At 37.7% G+C, this 22,019-nt stretch overlaps 1 protein-coding gene and 1 long non-coding RNA gene across 3 annotated transcripts in view; one reads left to right on the plus strand and one right to left on the minus strand.

Moving 5' to 3' along the window:
* The first annotated feature begins 1,023 nt into the window (after positions 1 to 1,023).
* Positions 1,024 to 8,155, plus strand: LOC134487536 (uncharacterized). Its single transcript, XR_010066866.1, has 2 exons — positions 1,024 to 3,185; positions 8,000 to 8,155. It is a non-coding gene; the product is annotated as an uncharacterized LOC134487536 (long non-coding RNA).
* Positions 8,156 to 9,375: 1,220 nt separating this feature from the next.
* Positions 9,376 to 22,019, minus strand: part of KCNC1 (potassium voltage-gated channel subfamily C member 1) — a 126,143-nt gene continuing 113,499 nt past the window's right edge. The window contains exons 3-4 of one of the 2 annotated variants that reach the window (XM_063289386.1): positions 12,779 to 12,967; positions 9,376 to 9,653 (exon numbers count right to left, since the gene is read on the minus strand). In XM_063289386.1, coding sequence (XP_063145456.1) covers positions 9,589 to 9,653; positions 12,779 to 12,967 — 254 coding nt within the window. In that variant the 3' untranslated portion in view covers positions 9,376 to 9,588. Of the gene's footprint in view, positions 9,654 to 10,325; positions 10,518 to 12,778; positions 12,968 to 22,019 lie in introns of those variants that run through there. The other variant, XM_063289387.1, reaches the window with a different exon arrangement.

Genomic DNA, 22,019 nt, shown 5'->3' on the forward strand with positions numbered 1-22,019 from the left:
GGTAACGGCGTTCCGTGTCATCATGCCGGCCACATGACCACGGACGGGTCTACGGACAACGCCGGCTCTAACGGCTTAGAAATGGAGATGAGCACTGCCCCCTAGAGTTGGACACGACTGGACTTTATGTCAAGGGAAACCTTTACCTTTACCTTACCATCACAAAAAGGAAAATTAGAACATTATAATGTAAGAATTCTGTGTCCTCTAGGTAAATAGCATCAAGTAACTGGGATATGCCCGTCTTGAGAGGTGCATGATGAATTTGACAGCCTGGAATGTAGGTTTGTTTATTTTTTGTTGTTTGTCTTTTTAAATTAGCTGTCCAAATTTGCTTTGGGGTCTTGGGTGGCCATATAAATTGAATGAATGAATAAATGAAATAATATATCAAAGCATAGTCAGTGCTGTAAACCTGTAACAACTTATCTGGGTATAAGTCATTTTTAACTTGGTTGGACTTACTTATTAATTTTAATTAATTAATTAATTAATTAATACTTATTTATATGGCCACCCATCTCACAAATGCGACTCTGGCTGGCTAACCAAGATTAAAACATATAATATAAATTCAATATAAAAATACATTTAAATTTCTCACCTGACTTTTGAAGGTACATAATATAGAACTGCACAAGTTGGAGTTATTTAGAAGTAAGGAGATATAGAAATACTATGAGTAAAATTTCGTGGAATTGAAATGTAAACTATGTGATACTATATAGCTACTCAGTTGTAAGCCACGTTTTAGGACTTATTCTTGACAGATACTGTAGCCTAAGCCTGGGATGAGCACTTTGGTGTCCCTCGGATATATTGAATCAACTTCCATTAAGCCCTGCCATCTTGACCAATGATGAAATGGTAGTGCATTTGGAGAGGACTAATAGGTTTAATAATGATTTGGATGAAGAGGTAGAGGAAACGTGTATAAGATTTGCAGATAACACCAAAGTTGGTGGAGAAGACCAAAATAAAATTAATATATTCAAGAAATGGGGTGAAATTAACGTAATGAAATTGAACAGGACCAAGTGCAAAGTTCAACAAACATCAATGCACAGGTCTAGCATGGCTCAGTAATACTTATGAAAAAGAGTTTGGAATAGAAGTTGATGTCAAACTGAAGACCATTCAGCAGTGTGAGGTGCCTACAATATAGGTGAATGCAATTATAGCAATGAAATAGAAATAAAATTTCCACATAATGGACAGTAATCATTCTACTTTTTTCCATTTTGATCAGATTCCACTTCAAGTCCACCACATTTTAAGAAGGTTTCAGAAAAACTGAGAAAGAGCAATGAAGATCAGGAATCTGGGAAAGAAGCCTATGAAGATCGAGTGAAGGAGCTAGATATGTTTAGCTGCGAGAAAAGATGACGGGGTGGGGAGGGGGTGAAGTATGGTAGCATTCTTAAATGCTCAAAAAGTTAATGCTGAGAAGATCAAAGCCTGCTTTCTCTTGTTCCAGAGTACAGGGTATGGAATACTGGATTTACATTTAAAGAAAAGCAGGCTTAAATGTATTGTTAGAAATAAGTTTATAATTAAGGGCAGTTCAGTGAAGCTCAGAGAGATGGTTGCCTCCCCTTCATTGGATGTGTTTCAAGCCATCTGGGATGCTTTATTTGGATTTCTGTATTGAACAGAAAGCTGGGCACTGCTTAAATGCCTTCTTCCAATGCTGATTCTATTATTCTAGTCTTGGCCCAAGAAAACTGTCTTAATTCATAAAGTACGGCATGATATATGGCTAAGACTAGAATGCAGACCTCCTGTTCCAGTGTTAAATTGGCAGTGATGAGTATGAGAATTAAAAAGAGGACTAGAATTTTATTTCTTAAAAGAGATTCATGTATTTTGCATTTAAAAGAAAAAGCTCAAACAAGAGAAGCACATTTGATAAGCAGATGAATGAACTAGAACATTTGTGAGCAAATCTACATGAGCAAGATTGCAGCATAAGCTGGCCAGAATCTATGGGAGTGGGCAGCCATAAGCAATTTAAATAAATAAATAAATAAAAACTGAGCGGGGTGATTAGCTAGCCCAGTTTCACAGCTGTCAAGCAAAAATGAAAAGTCTCTGTCAGATCAGAAGTACGTGGCAACAAGTAGTTCAGGCACGGTCTGCTCCTTTTGTCCATCTGTGAGAAAGAAGTCAAGTACTACCCCTTTAATCTATTTGCCCAGTTAAATGACAGCCATGATGGCCAATATATGAGGTGTGCTACCCAAAGAGAGAACTGTAGAAGGAACTTCCTGGCTCAGTCTGAATCCAATGTTTGATCTACTGCCTTGGAGCAGGGACTGCTTCCATAGAAAATAATTGAAAAATAGGTAGCTATGATTGGGGAGTAATGTATCCAATCCCAGCCTGCAGGTAGCAGCAGTAACAGGAATTCATATACTTTAGTTTGCATTCTGGAAGGAATTTCAGTTTTTTGTGATAGTCCATTGATAGAGAACTGCAGTTCATATTTACATGCTTGGGAAGAGGTGTTTGGCTTGATGAATCTGATGGGAAGAAATAGCTTGCAGTTTAGAGTGCAGCTGGTGAAAGGGAGAGGAACACTTTGCAGCTGGCTAGCGAAAACTAGCTGTGAGGAACAGCTACGATATGATGCTTTGGGGGAAAAGGTACACTTTTAAACTACCTGTTTCCTTTTATATTATAAAAAGATGATACGTCTCCAGCATTTTATTCCCTTAATGGTGTAATCATAATGTTGATGCACCTAAACAGCATTGCGAAAGAGTGCATTTTAAAGGCCTCTGTAGGAAATGCTCTTCCTGTATTCCAAGTAACACACACGTTTCGCTGGCTATCGTTGAACAAACTCTCAGAGTACCACAGTTTGGATCAAAATCAGGGAGACCATTTAATATACAATACTGCTCTGGTTTTCAGCAGGGCATTTGGGGACAAAGGACCCTAAAATATAGATAGCTCATTAAAAGGCATTAACTATTTCTTTTCATATTCCTTTGGTCAAGATCCAATTCCAAAGTTTTAATCACTAACAAATATATTTGATTAACAGGAAAAACAAAGCAGGCAGGTTCAAAATCCATTGAAAACCATTTGTTTCCAATTTTCCCTAGTTTGGTCTTAAAAGACACAGGTTCTTTGTAGAAAAGGGAAATGGACTTCCCTCTTTGGGGCAAGCTTTTTTTGGGGTAAGTGGGATATGGATATAGCATTGATGGGACATAAAACACCATGACGGCTGGCTTGAAATTAAACAAAAGCATTGCTTTATTTGGGAGGTGAAGCGTCACAAAAGGACAATAGTCACATCTTTCAATAGAAGAGAATATCTGTAGCTCAAGGTTGAGCTGTGGAGTCCTTGGTGCTCTCTGAGCTTGGTGGTTTGCTTGCAGACGTTGCATTACCCAAACAGGTAACATGATGATGTTACTAGTCGGGTAATGAAACGTCTGTAAGCAAACAACCAAGCTCAGGGAGCATCAAGGACTCCACAGTCACATCTTTTTCTGATGGGCTTCAATACTCAGCTCATTTCTGTCTCTTCTTGCATTCCCTCTTCTCTGTTTCCTTCCCTTTTGGCATGCACATTTGTGCCTGCCCAGCATTCTTCCAGTGATCATTTTTTCCCTTTTTGCTGTGAAACCTCAGCCCAAAGAAAAAAGGCAAGTTGCATGAAATAATCATCCCCCACCCCAGATTAATGCTTCTTATGCTTGGCTTTTATCACAAGGTCATTAGCTAGAATCTTTTTTCAAATAACAGAATAATAGAGATGACTTTTCCTGACTACTACTTGCAGGGTCAGCCTGCCATGCCTCATGCCTCCCACTGGTTCATATGGCAAGCCATGGATCTGCTGCCTGAAAATGCAGCATTAATCTGCTCTGTGCAACTGCTATGTCCTTTTATGTAGCTTTCAGAAAACTTACCTAGCCTCAGTTAAGATAGGCATGCACTCTAATGTGAGACTCAGGCAGTCATTTAGGCAGAAATCTCTTGGAGGATATAACATTATTTTCATTGAACCCATTTGATATGGGGGTTGTACTTTTGTTTATACTCTCAGCCACAGAATTTTATGGGGAGTCTAGACTGGGATATCTTTTGCATTTGATCTCCCATGTTTTTCAGCTGCTACTTCCATCTTACTTCAATCACAAATAAAATATCTTTGCCAAAATAAAACAAACCAACAATAGCCAGGTACTGTCTTTGGATTGCTAAAGGTAGAATGAGTCCACTTGCAACTGTCTGGGGTCCATCACAGAATCAAAAACAACAAACAACCTTGTCAAGATGCCACAACATTTTTGTTGATTTTACTGCAACAGAATGACAATGTTACCGAATGCCGTAGAAGTAGTTACTGAGATACTTTTGCCTTGTAGCATTAAAATAATTAAATCTTAGCAGGTTTTACCCTACTTAGGTACATCTTCTTCCTTTAAAGAGAGAAGGGTTGTTAGGAGTCCTTTTCTGTAGGGGGTTGCTGTGACATTCCAGCAAATCAAGATGCTGGTGTTGATCAGCAGAACCTTGGTGGCTTAGATTTTACTCCCCATAGGGAGTTCCTTTCCTGCTGCAACCTATCATGATCATGAATCCCAGAAGAGGCCTCCTGATTGCACCATCTGCTCTCCAAAGACTTGCAGTACAGAATTCTTTGATGATTGATTTTGGAGCCTGTCCTGAAGTTACATCAAAGAAGGCCAAGCTGGAAGGCAAGTGAGTCACCCTTCTCCCCTTCTGCTGTAATATTGGGAATTATGGATCTTACCCAAAGTGAATCACTGAGAGAGGGGGAGGCTTTTAGATCTCATGATGGGTGAGAAATCCAGCAGAGATTGTGGGGGGGGGGGAGTGTACGCTGACTGGTACATCTTTTCTTTTTGCCCTATTATCTCTCAGGCCTAGAATCTGTTTAAACAGCAGAATTGAGTTTTGATAAAAATGTTAAAGTGTATGATGGCAGTATTAGTTTATATGCATTTTAGCATGGATTTCATCTGTATTTTTCTTGGGAACTTGCCTAATATTTGTGTGCTCTGTATTAATTTCCATCCAATCTGATGATTACATTGAATTGTTTTCATGTCTGACTTTTAGCACTAAAAATAATTTTTGCCTCTTTTCATTTATTCTAGGCAAAGAATAAAAAGAGCAGAAAGCAAAAATAAAACTTAAAATAATCCAGTCCCAACAGTTTTAGATACACCCAATACAAATATTACAATTCAAATTCCTGGGTGATAGTTGACTACACAAATAGGTCTGTTTACATCCAAGTGACCAATATGGCATCTAAGCAGTCTAACTATGGTTGACTACAGAAATATACTGTAGTTTCTTGCTCTTTCCTCCCTCCATTTTTTTTTAACTTAAGTAAAAAAATAGAATTCACAAATTTCATCCCTAAGGTGCAATAAATGAAACCACTTTCTTCTCTCATCACCGGATATGGAGGTTCACAACTGGGAGTTTCCCAGGTGCAAAGCTGGAAAGCATGACTACTACTTAGGGCTTTCAGGTCTGGTTTGCAGAAAAAAATCACTAGATGGCAGTAAAGAAATGCAGAAAAGCCAACTCTTTTCAGGCAAATACACTGCTTTGCCAGTTCTATCTTGCTAGTGGGGCCAGAAAAAAAATACCGTAGGTTAGGGGCAACTATAGAGCCATACAATTATTCCTCAAATAATAGGATTTGTCAGCCCTGGAATTAGCACCGAGTCCCTAGTTCAAACAAATCTTCAAGAAGTTACATCATTTTTTCAGGCATATCTAGAAGCCTGAAAAAAAAAAGAGGCTGCTTTAATGAGTAACAGAGAAGTTCTGTGCTCCTGCAAGTTCCAAAGATTCTTTGGGAGTAATTTTCAAAGTGTGCACAGCTTAGTTGCCATGCTGTTAGTACTGTGGAGAGTCTGCTTCTCCTGCTTTATCAAAAACTGCAGACCTTGCGAAAAGCATCCGGGAAAGGATTGAACGTATATAGATATAGTTTTATGAAAAAGAGCCAAATAAAAGAAAGACTTGTCCTAGATGGGGGAAATAGGGTAGAATCACCATCCCTTCAGCAGTTTGGGAGGTTCAAGCTGCCGATTAGCAGAAAAATTCAGAATTCTCTGACTCATCGCTGGGCAAAAGTCACACCTAGGATTCATATGTTTGCCCAAAATAAGCCTTTTATGGCATTAATAGGAGAATGAGATGCAGGATATCTATGACTTTAAAAGCATCCAGTTCAGAGAAGGGTTGTTCTGATGTTTATGCAGTAAATCACTGTCTGGTGGGAAAAAAAGGCAATCGTAAGTTTCAGAAAAGTGACCATTGATGGAGTATGATTTTCTTGTACATACTCAGTTGCCAGGTAGCCAAGTGGCCTCGGTAAGATGCTGTCCTTCCATGTACAATCACGTCTTCAGCAGTTGGCAGCCTCCCACTTTCACTGAATGCCAAGGGAACACAGCATGAGGGAATTCTTCCTGTGGGTCTTTTTCAGTGCGAGCTTCAGAGAGATCGAAAGATGTGTAACCACAAACATCACCACCAGCACTAGGATCCTCTGCCACCTCCAGCAACAAAGGGGGCTTTAAAAAGATACCAAGAAAAATTGGAAAGGCATTCACAAGCACCCTGAGCCCAAACTAGAAAAACAGAAATCTCGGTGAAAGGAAGCAGAATTAGGCAAAATGGCGTGACTGCCACCTTCAAATCACTGCCACGTCCCTAAAGCCAGAGTGGCAGAAGGATGCGGGTGTGTATGGGAGAGAAAGAGGTAGAGAAAGCGTGTGTCGGTTTTCTTGATGCTGCTGCATCTCCGTCCCATTGATTGCAGAGGCCGTTATCGATCCCTGTCTCAGGGCTGTTGGAGTCCCTTTTGGGCATGCACGAAGAATAAGAAAGCTCTAGAGTTCTGCAGCTCCACAGGTTGCCTCTGAGAACAGCCTCTGCCACTCCTCAAAGAGACTTTGGGAGGCCAAGATCCTCTCGGTCACGGTCCCAGGTAGCACAGGACTGCTTCCTTTAAAGTTTGGCTTTCAAATGGAGCTTTATTGGACAACCAGCCTGGTCCAATGGTAAATTTTAGGAGTGGAACGTGCTGAATTTTTTAGCATGAGAGGCGTTAACATGTTCTTTGCAAAATAATAAGGCTATAATAACTAGCTGTAAATACTTGCTAGAAGGCACCTGATTAAATATTCAAGAGATTTCCAGTATATGAATAGCAATAGAAGACTGATTTGGCATCTATGTGATATTTTTTTAACCGATATCAGATTATGATTATTTCCATGAGATTTTATGTTTATTTGACATCTTTGTGTCTGTTTAGGGAAAAAATTAATTGGTTCAGTTACTTGATGGACATATGTTCAAAGTACAACTTTGGTTCATGTGATGTGATCCTGTAATATAGCAACTCCCTTTTAGACTTATGTCACAGAGTAATTATTGTTCTGGAGATTGAAGATATTTGCAGATTTTCATGTGCTCTGGTATTATATACTAATGGTTGGGAAACTAACACAAAAATAAAGGAACATATGTGTTTTTATGATAGCAATGTAAATAAATAGATTAAATCCTGATACTGCAATATCCATGCTCTTATCAGTTTATACAATGTTCTGAAGAACATGCATATACATTCCTATATATGAATAAATGTTTTATTGATAGATGTCTCCAGTAAAGGACTATTTAGAAATGTGGATTGCAATACTAATTAATACATTTGGTGTCTCATTTTTTCTTATTAAATGCACTGACCTAAACATTCAAGGATAAGAAAGGTATCAAAATTCTTTTGGATTTTTCCCTGCCTTTTTTGTTTCTCTTTTTTCTTTTTAAAAAAGGAATGGAAAGATTTTTGGAAGTGGGATGAGGAAAAGTAAAGCATCTTGTATGTTCATGTAACTCTTATTGCTTCTTGTGTTTTTCTTCTTACATTTATTCTATGAAATACTTCATTCCTGGGCTTTCTCATCATCATCATCATCATCAGGAGTTCCAGAAGCCTTACCTTCTTCCTAGGAAGTAGTCAGATCTTATGATGTGGTGAAACTGTAATGCTTTGCTTCAGTGTTTTAGCTACAAGAAGTTTTTGACAAAAGTTCTATATAGTTTCTTCTTTGAATCTGAAATAAAATGGCACGATTCGCATCTCTGTCACTACCTTTAATATTTGGTAATTTAAGACATCATTTAATATTACTAAAATGTATTTAATTCTACATCTTTCTAAATGCTTCCAGATGATAAGAGAACCACAGAAGTAAGAAACACTGAATTCACATTATCAACTAAAAAGCCACACTTTTATTATTAATGGAGAAAGAAGGGATAGAGTGAGATCTACCAAACTCTCTAGATTTTATCTACTCAATTTTGGTAGTATTTATTAGTGTTGTGAAGACTGAAGACATGAGTTCTATCAAGGATTCGGGAGGTGGCTTCATTAGGCACTCACCAGTTTACCATTTTAGAAGCAAAGCATAAGCAAGCTTCTTTTCTTTTATAGTTCCACTGGGAATCTTTGTATGGTATTTATTCACAATTTCAAAAACATTTCTTTGGGAAGTTCTGAACATTTCAGAAAGGAATTCTGATTTACACTATACAGCAGGCATTGACACCATTACACAAAATTTATTTCATGCTAGAATTATTTTGCATAACATTGTGCATGCATTTTATTCAGAATTCTAAATTGCATACAATGCCATTTTGTTGTTTCTTAAAACTCTGAGATAAATTTATATCGAAGTAGTTTCCTGATTTGTATATTGTAAATCCTCAGTTGCTGCTGCTGCTGCTGCTTTTTTTTTTTTTTTTAAAAACAATGTTGGTTCCTTTTTGATTAGATTCTTTACTGATCACTTAATATAAACAATTTGTCATGAAGGGTCTTCACACTGGATCTATACACCAATAAAGTACAGAGCTGGAAAATTAGTTTAGACCAGTTGTTTCTGTCAAGTTCAAAAACTGGTCCCAGATTTCACAAGCATGCCAACAAAAACAGACAGGAAAAGAAGATTGTTTGTACATTTTACACAAGTCTAGTTGAATGAAAAGTTCTCAATTTTCATGTTCTGTGTGATGAATTTATGAAGGCATGGTCAATGTGACTGCCCAATTGCACTTTTTAAAACCATCCACCCTTTTGATTGTGTATACAAAAAAGCAATCCATTGCAAAGGAATGTACGGCTTTAGAATATCTTTACAGTTTGGCTACCACAACATATTAAAAGTAAAGAGCTTTGAAAGAAAATATATTACTTTGTCTCCCCTCCCTCCCCCCAAAACACCCCCTTAATAGTAAAGTAAGTTACTTGTACAATCGCAGGGGTTTTCTTTTTTCATGCAATTCATGCTATGAAACAACAACAACAAAAAATCTGCCGTTTGTTACATTCTGGCCATAGAGAAATCCTGCATATCTCCCTTTTTACCTTTGAAACCACATATAATCATCCTGCAAACTTGCATGGAGGGAGATTACATTTGTCCAAAAGAAGAGGTCTTCTATGCCTGCACAGTTCCACCCAGACGTTTATAAGCCATCATTGTCCATCTCGTTCTCTCCATGTCAAGTCACTTTGACTGCCTCTGTTGGCATATATTTAGCAATGACAGGACTTTCTTTGCAAAGATCTGCATGTAAAGAATATAATCAATACTTGAGCTTCTCTCCTGTGCTTTTCAAACCAAGCTGGGTGTTTTATAGAAAGGAGGACTAAAGGAGAAAGAGCTACATGCAGAGGCAGCCAATTTTCTTCTCCACCAATATTTTTTTCCCATGCAGTCAGCCAGCCAGCTAGAGACCTCTCTACAGTGTATCTTATTGCTTCCAACATAGAAGAGACAGCATGCAAAATTTTATCCTACTGCTTGTATTTTGCTCACACCCCGGTAAGGTTCCTATGGCTCAAAAATATCCTGAGAAAAGCAAAAATCTTCAGTCATTGGCAAGTTTCAGCATTAGACTAAATGACAATCTAACCCACTTCAGAACAGCCAGTGGATCTACCATTAGCTGAGAAAAGCACATACCAGGATGGGGTGCACCACTAGAAGAGACTACGTGGTGCCTCCAGCTTAGCATCTTATGTACCAATATCATGCAGAATTATGGCCCGCCAAAGCAACTAATACCCATTTAGTGTCAATTTAGCACTATGAGTTCAAGGATGTGGTCGAAATAAGTGTTACTAACACCAGTAGTAACATCAACCCTATGAAATGCTACCAAAAGCCATAATACTTTCAAACATCATGATCTGCTTACAAGTGACACCACGTAAGCTAATTAAAAATCATTGCTTTTCTTTCCCCTCTTTTTATTAACTTTATTATGATTATCTAGACCATTCTCTGCTACTGATCCATGCTACAGAGTGGGAGACCAAGAATGTCTCATTAGGTTAGAAGAATTCCAGGATGCAGGCTAGAAGGATCATTTTACCATTTTTCCATTTATGCAAACTATGCTGTTAAGGCTCTATAACATTTCATAACCTCCTTTTAAAAGAAAAACAAAAGACAAAACAGAGTATTGGATCAACAACAGAATGGTCAAAATCAGTGAAGTATAGCCTGATCAGCAGCATCTTCATGCTTTGACATGCCAAGAGTAGTATCCCTTGCAACGCGGCCCTGGCTGGAAATGGGGGAGAAAAAAAAAATCCTATGTTTAAGTGAAGTCCCCCTGCTATGCTATAGGGAGTGTTATAGAGGAGCTGGAAATAAAATAAGGAAATAAATACAAACCATCAATCTGTCACAGAGCAGCTGCAATACTACCAGGTCACTGTGTTGTATGTGATTGTACTGAACCCTTGGCATTTCATACGATTCTAAAAATGTCTCTATCTCCAACTCCCCCAATCAAAAGCATTTATAGTTCTGTTGCTATAGAGATACTACTCAATTTGTTTACCAGCATTTTTGCATGCATTTGGTTTCCTCTTCCCTCTGCCAGTTTTTAGTCATGCACAAAACAGCTCAGCAAATTATAGCCATTGTTATGCAATCTATGGAATGAAATTCTGTAGAAACACCAAAGGTGTTCTTGATATATTCCCCCACCCACCCCAACATAGGCCAACAATATGCTGACATTTGTAACTCCTTTAGCCAGCTGGCTGCACTTTCAATCAACTGGTGGAGCCTTGTTCTTTCGGTTGCTTTGTGGGAATTGTCCATTTGTCGTCCTAAAAGAGGAACCTTTTAGCAGCAAACTCACAAAGCCCTGAACCGAGAACCAGGGCTCAGGTTGATGGAAAATGACCAACATGTCTCCAGTACAGAACCAGGTATAAAGCACTTTGCTACAAAGGTAAATTTAAGCAAAAACACTTTCACATGAAAGTACAATGATCCTGCTGTATCTTACCATTAGTAAACTTTGCAATTATAATTAAGTATACTCTATAACTGTCCCCCCGCCCTTTTTTTTCCTGTCAACATGCAATGCATCCTTCAAGTTTGGTGAAGTACTGGTTCGTGCCATGGGTCACACTCTACAGTTTTTGCAGTGTCTTTAGATACATTGTTATAACCTGCAGCTACAGTCCACAAGGTTTTTTGTGATGATCACCCAAACCCAGCATGAGCAGAGGCTCTCTATTTACCTAACTGAGAATGTACCATTCAGTATAACGTTCTTATGAAGAAACTGCTCATTTGAAGCACCATGGGCACAACAGAGCCTTTGCCTACACTGAGTTAAATGAGAAAATACACTTTTTCTAAATACACACTTGTTAATCTTATCATAGGTGCGAGTTTAAGAAATTGGCATTTTAATTGTCATGGATTTAGATTAAATATTCCACCATTTGCTTATTTTCCTTTCTTTAATGTGTGCAGTCAGTATTATCAGAAATATTCAGGGAGCTCAGCAATAAACTGCAGTAAAACAAAAATTTAACATCAGTCAATACAGCTGAACATGGGAGCATAAAATGGCGGTAGAGGTCTTCGTGGTGGTATGTGGGGAAGTGGCTATTTCTCTGAATTATAAAGCCATTTATGCTTTTAAACTAAGAATTTCAACTTGGAAATCTTAAAATACAGAGGTGGGCAAATTATGCAATATGCCTGCTTTGTCCAATTAGCTACTAATTACTAGCTTTAACAATATAGTATCTTCCACATGTCAATATGCAGGAAGATATACCGACCCTTGAAATCTAGACACATGGATGACTAGCCTGTTTGATGATGGAGCTTTTCTTAACTTGGTGGTTCCCAAACTAGGATTTTAAAGCCCATATTGGGACATGATCATGTGTCAGGGGAAATACTAAAGAGATGTTTTAATGACCATTTTCCCTTGTCAAAAGCCTGCATTTGCCACAAAAGACCTTCCTTCTTGCCTCTGCCAACCTTACAGGAAAGAAGAGTTAAAGAAGGAACCAACAGTAGAACTTCAATAGTGCTGAAAATATCTGTGGTGGTGAAAAAGTTGGCATCAACCTGGCCCAGGACTGCAATAATAACAAGAAGAAATCTGAAGTGGAGTCATATGACCACTAAGGTCATAGGGTCTGATAAAAGGATATGTTAGACTTACATATCAGATGGAATTATCTGCAAAGGGTACACAAGTGCAAACTTTGGGCATCACCATTTCTTGCCTGATGAATGGATTGAGGTGTCTGGCTGTTATTTTTAGTGCAAGAAACTAATATTCTCAAGCAAACTTAATACTGGCCAATAAATCATATCTTAAACTATCTTACTATCTATGTGATTATCGGACCTTATCTACATACCCTTTCTTATTCCTCCATCAGGCGGGCAGGGATATTCCCCGGTTGATAAGAGGAAGCAAGGTCCATATCTCTCCCGAGTGCCAGAACGGGTAAATGGCAGACCTTCCTCAGGTGACATAGCCTGGTCTATGTGGGGACAGTCTTCATTTGCCAGCGCCGCCTTGGCCACCTCCCCATTCAGTTTCGAATCTTCAAACATATAAGCAGAAGGCTATTGAAACACTAAGCATGCTTTCGTTGAAATGAAATCTCTCGATAGAGTTCCACAACTAGGTGGTAACAGTATGGGGAAAAAAGAAGCCCATTTGTCCTAGGTACCTCGGTGAAGTGCAGGGCGCTCTTGTTTAAAGGAAAAATGTTAATGGGGGAAAACAGAAAGAAGAGAACATTAGCCTGCTAGAAACATGGCTCCTAACTCTGTGAGCAGAAGTCTGTAATTGAAAATGTGATTATAGCTAGTATGATGGAAGCTGGCACCCAAATTAACAGTTTCTCATCTAGCTGCCTAGAACTCACAATATTTTTGAGGCTGGCACTAATGATTCAGATTGTGGTACTGGAGAACCTTCTAGCTTTGCTGTCTTACATCTTCTCTGGTGTGAATTTTGAACAAAGTTGTCCGCACATAAGTAGTTTCCATTTTCGTATGTACAAAACAGTGGCACTCATTTTACGCAGACACACATAGCATGCGATGGAAATGTGGTAGTAGAACATGGATTTTGTTTTACAGTAAAAATCCATGTGCCAAGAAGTTGACTGATGGTTTCCCCTCCCTGCATATTTCTATGGCAGCAGAGGATGCTAAGTATCTCTGGGTAATCAAATGAGATTGGAAAACAAACATACATGGCACATGATTAAAAATGGCTTGTAAACATGTTTCCATCTACATGTTTTTTAAGAGAACTGACTTTGTTTCCTCTGTGTGACTTGCTTCACAATCTCAAAGCAATTTAAAGTGCTCTTCTAAAAGTTTACTAAAGTGCAAATTAGTATATTAGGAATATAGGTGAAATATGGCATAGTTCAGTGTGGCTAAGAAGGAATCACCTTATGTAAAAGTAACCCTTTCAGAGGAACTGGCGCAGTATTGATAACTGCATAATTCAAAATCTCAGTTGCACAATGCTTATTACGTAAAGATAGCTGGATAGACATAGCAGGCGTCTCTACACAGTTTTAGCTAAAGGGGAAACTGGTGGAGCACTAATATATTCCACTCTTATGCTAGAATTTAATGCTCAGACTTGTTCAGAATGGTAGTTTCATTGATTCATAATGTGTAATTAATAAAATCAATCTCCTCATTTAAAAGAGACCATGTAACAATAAAATGTTTTCACCAGCAAATAATTTGAAAACTTTCTGAGACTTAAGAGTTTGAAGAGCATGACATATACAAATAACATTAGGAGGTTTCTTCCTAAGCTGATCTTCTTTCTTATTCCTGTTATAAAATTTTAGGTAAGGGTGCTCTGAATCTGCCATTTGGTACTTGTGTATTTGGTGGGCAAATTACTTTTGCTAAATTATTTTTTATTTTTACATTCCCATAGTTTATACCTATTATATTGACTCTATAGTTTATTTAGGAATTAACTACTTTACATTTACCATTACAGTTACCTGGAAGACAATGATAATATAGAAATAGCCCATGGCATTATGATGTGCCTTACCAAATTAGTATGCTGAGTTTTAACCATATCTAGTTCTACCCTGCTTTTTTTAAATTGAAGCCTCTTGTGTCAAGCTGTTATAAATGGATAGTGCCAAGTATCTTTAATATAACAGGATCCTGATGCACACAAAATCTAATGGCAGGTGGCAACAGCACTAAACTCCGAACGTCTGAAGGGAATATCCAAGCAACCCCATTTTTAATGCAAAACTAAAATTTAATGTAAAAGATAAAATTTCAAGGAGGTTGCTAATTCACCAGGGAGCATACTGTTCTTATTCAAAATCTTATAAGATTTCTGGTGAGAACACTGAAATCTCATGAGATTTTAGGTGTGAATCCTGAAATCTCAGATTTCATAGTGAGATTGTCAAAATGCCATGGGATTGGAGGAACTTGTGAAAATTTGATGATTTTTAATTCTATTTTTCCAGTATTTTGTCTCATTATATGAAATTGCTTGATGACCCCTGCCACCTGAAAAATTTGCCAACCCCACTCCTACATTCTCTGTATTGACCTGCTTGTAAATATAGAGTATTTCATTTTTTCACTGTATCATTTACATTTTTGTTAGTGTTTTCCTCCAACCAAAAAGAGATACTTGGATTTTGAGAAAGTTTGAGTGTTCATACATGTATTGCCATTCCTAAGAAAGAAATGATGTGTCCTAACAATGTTTTGTAAAATATTATGGAGATTTTTAATTTTCCACAAAAATTAATTAAAAGAAACACATAATCAGGACCTCTACCACAGAACAGAGCAATTAAATCACGACATATAAAAGTGGCCAAGGCAAGGGAGCATGTGGACATATGGTAGGGTGTAAATAATCACATTTAATAATGTTTTCTTCCTAACGGTTTTCCTGCAGGTGCAGGGTCTGCTTTATTTGGGATCAACTGAATGTTGATCCATTGGTTGCAACAGGAATAAATAATACATGGGTTTTAATAAAATTTATTCATTTAATCCTCCAGAAAAAGAGGGGAGATCACAGAAATTGGCATTTACAAGCTGGGTATTAAGTGTTCATTTCTTAAGACAGCATATGAACTAGGCCAAGACAATTGAACTCTCATAACATTTTGCTCTACTAGAGATTTCATCCTCTTTTAAAACTGATTTTAAAAAAGCTGTCTGGACATCATGAAAAGTGACTTCATGGTGCCCAACTTCTGAACATTTTGCCAACTCCTAAATTACAGGAATTTTCTATCCTCCATCCCCTTGATTCTCAACCAATCTCTCGTGAATTCCCAATTCAAGGAAGGAATTTAGGCATTACATTGGAATCAACAAACAATGGCCTGTGCTGCTCTTCTTTAACTTAAAACAGATTGTCAATTCTGATTTGGTGGACAAGCACAATTCTTAATTTTCTGATTTAGCAACAATGGCTGCCCAAATCAAGAAGTAAGAAATGGCATTGAAGGAGCCAAAGAAAGCTCAAATATCAAACCATGGTATATCCAGATGATCTCTGAATGTGTCAAAATATTAGTGAGTTTGAGTTATATTGGTAGAAGAAAAGTACAAAGGGCAATTATTAACTTCTTGATAAGGGATATTATCATTTTTCTCCTTATATAATATTTGATTCATGTAATTATTTGAAACCTAATGGATGTCACATTTAGTTTTATTGCTTTCTATTATATTTTGTTTGCTTGCATTTATAAATAGAAAATGAAAAAAATTAAAGCATGGAATTATGGACATCTCTCCATGCCTCTGCTTCTGACCTCTTGCAAATTCTGTAAATGCAAAATAAAGGTTTTTAAAAAAAATGATACCAAAGTGAGCACTATCAGTATGCTCAATATGCAAAATCTTAGATACTAGGTCTATTCCATGCTTTGAATGAGATTCCAAAAAGCATGTGGGAGTGAGAATGCACCATCTCTTTGCATGCTTTAAAGCAGCTGCTGCTTTTCTTAAGTTGGCATGGCAATAAAACACAAAGCACTGCACAGTTGTATTAGAAAGCATAGTGCTTCAAAACAACACAACATAAAAAATAATGTCTCTACTGTCAGAATTAGGAAATGCTTGTGGACAGAACATTGTGGCATTTTGCAAAAATAAGCAGGTGGGCAACTAAGATCAGGACCACACTTGAAAACATAAAAATTGTTTAGCTTCCAAGGGTCCTCATGTGAGCATCATGATGTCACCAGATGGGGAGGGGCCAAAATCCCTGACTCTTTTTCTTTAGGGAAGGGTTTTTACCAAGTGAAATGGATATCAAAATCTAATTTTGAAAGAATGGAACATTTTGAGGGATGATCACTAGGATAGGTGAAAATTGGATGGGATTTCTCCCATCAATTGAATTGTTTCCTCTGTGCATTTTCACCGATGAGCAACTGTAACTCCATCAAGAGATTATTTGCACTGTCACTGTGGATGCATTTTAAAAAGAACAGTATTTTTTTAAAAGGCTCCTGAAATCTGTATTTGTGATTAGGGACTCAGTGAAGCACTTTACGGAAGCCAGAAATGCAGATGAAGCAGTCTAAAATAAAATTTGCATTTAGGAGACTTGCTAAAAAACTTTATCACATCATACTTAATTTTGCAGAGTGATAGGCTAAGTTATCCCTACCAGGTGATTAGAAAGTTGACATGATGGGATGGATCAGTAAGTTCAATGACCCAGAGAGCAATGCTGGTAGAATGGCAGCTCTTGGTAGGGTCATTTTCTGCTGATAAAGTGGGTTAAAGATAATCCAAAACAGGCATGAGGGAAGATGGGCCTCTGCAGCCTAGGTGGAAGCCAATCCACTTAGAAGAAAGAATTCCAAAATCAAACCTGGTAGAAGGCAATGGCAAACCACTTCTGTACTGTTGTGAAGAAAATTATATGGACGTGGCTGAAAATTGAAACAAATTTTGTGCCAGATGATGAAAACCTCATGTCAGAAAGCAGTCCCTATAATTACTGGAAAGGAACTGGAGGCGATGATATGACCAGACCAAAGCTGTAAGGAAGTCTGGTCACTGATGATGCCAGTACTAAAAGAGGAGGTCCTCATTTTTCAAGGACATATACAATTTGGAAAACACAATATGAGAAGCATGTACCAAGGGAAATTTGAAACGATCAAAGCAGAAATGAAGCACACTATATTGGATGTTTTAGGCATATGTAAATTTAAGTGGGCCAGATTAGTTACTTTAAATCAGATGACCATATGATATATATTCAAGGCATAAGACCATGTGAAGGAATCAAGGGGTAATGTTTGTCAACAATGACTTCACCAAGGATGTGCTTGGTTATACATGTTAGGATATTATCTGTTATTCAGATAAGACAGAAGATGAAATCCTTGAGCAATATGAAGGATGTATGGTCACAGACTTCTGATGCCAAGCAAAATGGACAAAAAAAGAGACCCTCAGTCAAGAAGGTCAGCAAATAGATGAAAATAACACAAACACGTTGTGTTGAGTGATTAGTGATGTTTTAAAGAACAGCAATCACAGAAAATTTACTACTGATATAGGACAAGAGTAATCAGGGAAGAGGCCCAATAATTGCAAATGAAGTTAAAGAAAAAATATATCTACCTGAATCCTTTACCAATAGGATTATAGAATAGCAGAAACAATTTCAGAGACAATGTATTCAGGATCTGACAGCTGCTTTACTGTCTCTTTACAGTAAAGAGACAGTAAAGCAGCTGTCATACAGAAAAGCAACCAGTGCAGATGAAATGCCCATTGAACTATTTACAGGAGAGGCAGCATTTAAATAGCTAACAGCTCCATGTCAATACATATGAAAGAAGACTGTGTGCCCCAGAGTGTATACTGGAGGGAGATGCAGAAGAATACACATATCACCAAATTACCTACTCTTAGAAATGAGTAGGGAGAGATACAGTAGTTCAGAATAGAGAAGGGAGTGAAACAAGGACGCATTTTGTCCCCATATCTGTTTAACTTGTTCAGCAAATCTATTATGAAACATGACAGGACTGGAAGAGATGTCAGCTAGAATCACAATTCAAGCTAGAAACACCAGCAGTCTGAGATATCTAGACAACCCTACTTCGTTAGCTGAAGTAAAGAAGATTTAAATGAGCTCATTAAATAAGTAAACATGGAAAGTGAAAATTCTGGATTAAAGTTAAAGTTACAAAGGTAATGTCAACCAGCATGCTAATGAATTCACAGTTGATGTGAGGGAGTGAATGTAGTTGATAGTTTTTGTTTTCTTGGACTCAAATCAAGATGGACAGCAGAGGAGTTTGGTTCAAGGGAAGAAGGCAAGGGCAAACTTAGACAAGATCATGAAAGATAAGGGTATTTCTGTGACAATGGAAGATCAGAATAATTAAAGTAATGGCTTTTCTAGGAGTAACATGCAGCTGTGAAATCTGGACATTGAGAAAGATCGAAAGGAAGAACATAGATGCCTTTGAATCATTATTCAAAGGATAATGGATCTAGAAACCATTATTAAGTATCATGGGCTTCAAGAAAAACCAGTTGGTCCTGGATGAAATAAAGTCCTGACTAGTCACTTGAAGTGATGATCAAGAAGTGGAAAGTCACATACTTGGGGCTTCAGATGAGAGCAGGTGATAAACTAGGAAAAACAACTATGCTTGGCAAAATTGAGGGAAGTGGAAGGGGAGAATGGATCAGGTGGATCAATGGGGTCTAGATGCTCCCTGGAATGCCCTTGGAAGAGGTATGGATTATAGTTTGGGCAGGCTGAGATGGTGGGCATTATCCATATAGTTGCTAGGGCCTGGGCCTGACTCAATGGCACCTAACTTAAAGATGTTATTTTCTTTTTAATAAATAAATCTTCAAGCTAATTTAAAAATAGGATTTTATTTCTTCATAAAAACAAACTTTTGTTTAAGTTCTAACTGAGAGCAAGTTATTTAGCTGTTAGTTTCAAAGTGAAAATATTTCTTCAATTATATTCATGGTTTCATTAGATTTGGTAAAATTCTAATTCAATCATACATTTAATTCACTTTTGGGAGACTGCACTTACACTGTTAAGTTTAGAATTCTGATTTACACTGGACGAATTGTTAATACTCTTTATTTATTTGTTCTTCCCACCCCACCCCATATTTATATGTGTATTTGTAATGGAATTCATTCCAGTTACTCATGCTTTAATCACTGTGACTTAAGTTAGGCTCAATTAAAATGTGACAAATTAGGATCCAGCCTCAATAATTTTTCCCCTTCTGTATGCATTCAGAATGAGATATCATTATAGATTACAGCCATATATTTATTTCTCTTTTATTGAGAGCTAAACACAAAACCACCTATCAAGATTTGCTTCATTGAAAATAAAAGGGACATTTTCAATCAGGCTCTAGTTCAGCAAAATATCCATCTACCTTGTGCAGCAGACTGTGCTCAGAAAGAAATATTGGATATTTATATGTGCCAGAGCTCTAGAGCAGTGTTTCTCAACCTTGGCAATATTAAAATAGGTAGACTTCAACTCCCAGAATTCCCCAGATGGCTGGGGGATTCTGGGAGCTGCAGCCCACCTATCTTAAAGTTGCCAAGGTTGAGAAATGCTGCTCTGGAGGGATTCCAAAAGGAAGATCCATCTCTGCTCCACTGTTTATGGGAAAAGGAGATGACTCATTCCAATGCTAAGTACTCTTTCTTAGGAGTAAGTTCCATTGAAAATCATGGGCTCATCTCAATTGTTAAGGGTAGGCTAGCATATTAGTCATTAATTATAATATAAAGAATTACAGAAGAGACAAGAAAACCCAGACAAGTAATGATGAAATGAGAACATGACAGCTTAGAAAGATGAGGGATGCAAGTACAGCTTGGAGCTATGGTAGAAGTGATTTTGAAAACAGGAGTGGAATTCTCTTTCAGCAGATACATTTTGGAATTATTCTGCTGGAGAGCTATGCAACTTAACTTGTTTCCCATGCAGAGAGTACTAAAGAGAGCAGCATAGCCAATTAGTGCCATGTTGCATCAAGTACTTACTTTTTCTTTTGGCACTTATACCTTTTTCATCAGGATTTGTGTGTGTGTCACAACCTCAGTGGACTTTACCTACAGCCTGTGATATCCCTTGTTGTTTTGGATTTAAAGAACTGTATTCTAATGTCCTTCTGTTGCCCAGTATGGAACTCAGGTTGATGACAATTGAAGAAAAACTTCAGAATATAAAATGTGACAGTCTGTAACATATATAAGTTGGAAGCAACATATAGAGGTAAATAAATAAATAAATAAACTAAATAGTGAGAAAGAGAGAAAAAGAGAAACATGAAGAACATGTAAAGACTTCATTTGTTCCTATACAGCAGCTGATTTTTTAGCTATTTCAAAGCTTTATCACTTTAGCTTTTTTGAACCAGTAATATTGCTTTTAATAACGCTTATCATTGTCTCATGCGTGTGTCTCTGTGTGTGATCTTCAATGTCATCTTCATACCAATAGAACTTATGTTGGTAAAATTTAGCTTAGCATGCTAAACCCAGAGGCCCTTATTCCCAACCTACCTGTGAGTATTTACTCACCAGTGAGTTGAATTGGATCCTTCCAGGAAGTGTAGGTCCCAGGAAAGTTCCTTCAGCGAATAATCTCTCTCAAACCTTACTGGCCAACACTGTGACCTCCCTCCTAGACAATACCCCCATTTTTAGAGGCACACTGTCTCATACCTCTAAGAATAAGTGAGGTGGCACAATGGTTTACTGACAGCTGAAGCCAAGGGGTCAAAATAAGCATGTGAAGGTCAGGCAGTCTTTCTTTAACAGGTCACTCTGGAAAGTTTCAGTTGGGCAATCCTGAAAAAAAGGTTTGTTCCCAGCAGCACTTCCAAACATGTACCTCGGAACTTGAAGTGGTCTTGCAGTACTTACGGCCTATCATAGATAGTGGCCCTATCTATGAAATCATACTAACGCCATAGCAATGTTCTATTAGGATGCTTTATGCACAGGTCAGACATTGAAGGATATTGTATTACATTCAGGATACAGCTGGGAGAGGGAGATTTAATGTGGGTACTACCTCTCCCTATTATCCCTTAAGATCCCTGAGTTTAGGTTCATTCTTAGATAATAAACACTGCAACATCATGATCATGGGATATGTGCCATTCATGGAATGGGAATGAATGTGAAGGACCATGAGCACAAGAATGGTTAGTTAATGAAAATAGCAGATGCAGAAGGACCTCAGCAGAAGTTGATAACATGTATAAGAGAGTAAGAAAAAGTACACTGAAAAGATCCCTATGAAATGATCATTTGCTCCTTTTTCTAGTTATGCAAACTAACCATCATTTGTTCTCTGCTAGTGGCCTAGTATAAACTTTATCACCAGCTCCAGGATTCAAATCATCAGTGCTTTAGCTTCCCATTTTTTTTTGCAAGTTCTGATTTTAAGGCATAATTCCGAATTCAGATCAGATCATTGTCTTGGATTTTTTTTAGCACAGCTGCATTGATGTCGATTAGCATTGGTGCAGGAAGTGACCAATGAAGGTCAGATGGCTGTCAACGTAACCCTGTGATGGCATGATTTTC

The sequence above is a fragment of the Candoia aspera genome, chromosome 1 (genome assembly GCF_035149785.1).
Source record: "Candoia aspera isolate rCanAsp1 chromosome 1, rCanAsp1.hap2, whole genome shotgun sequence".
Lineage (NCBI taxonomy): Eukaryota > Metazoa > Chordata > Lepidosauria > Squamata > Boidae > Candoia > Candoia aspera.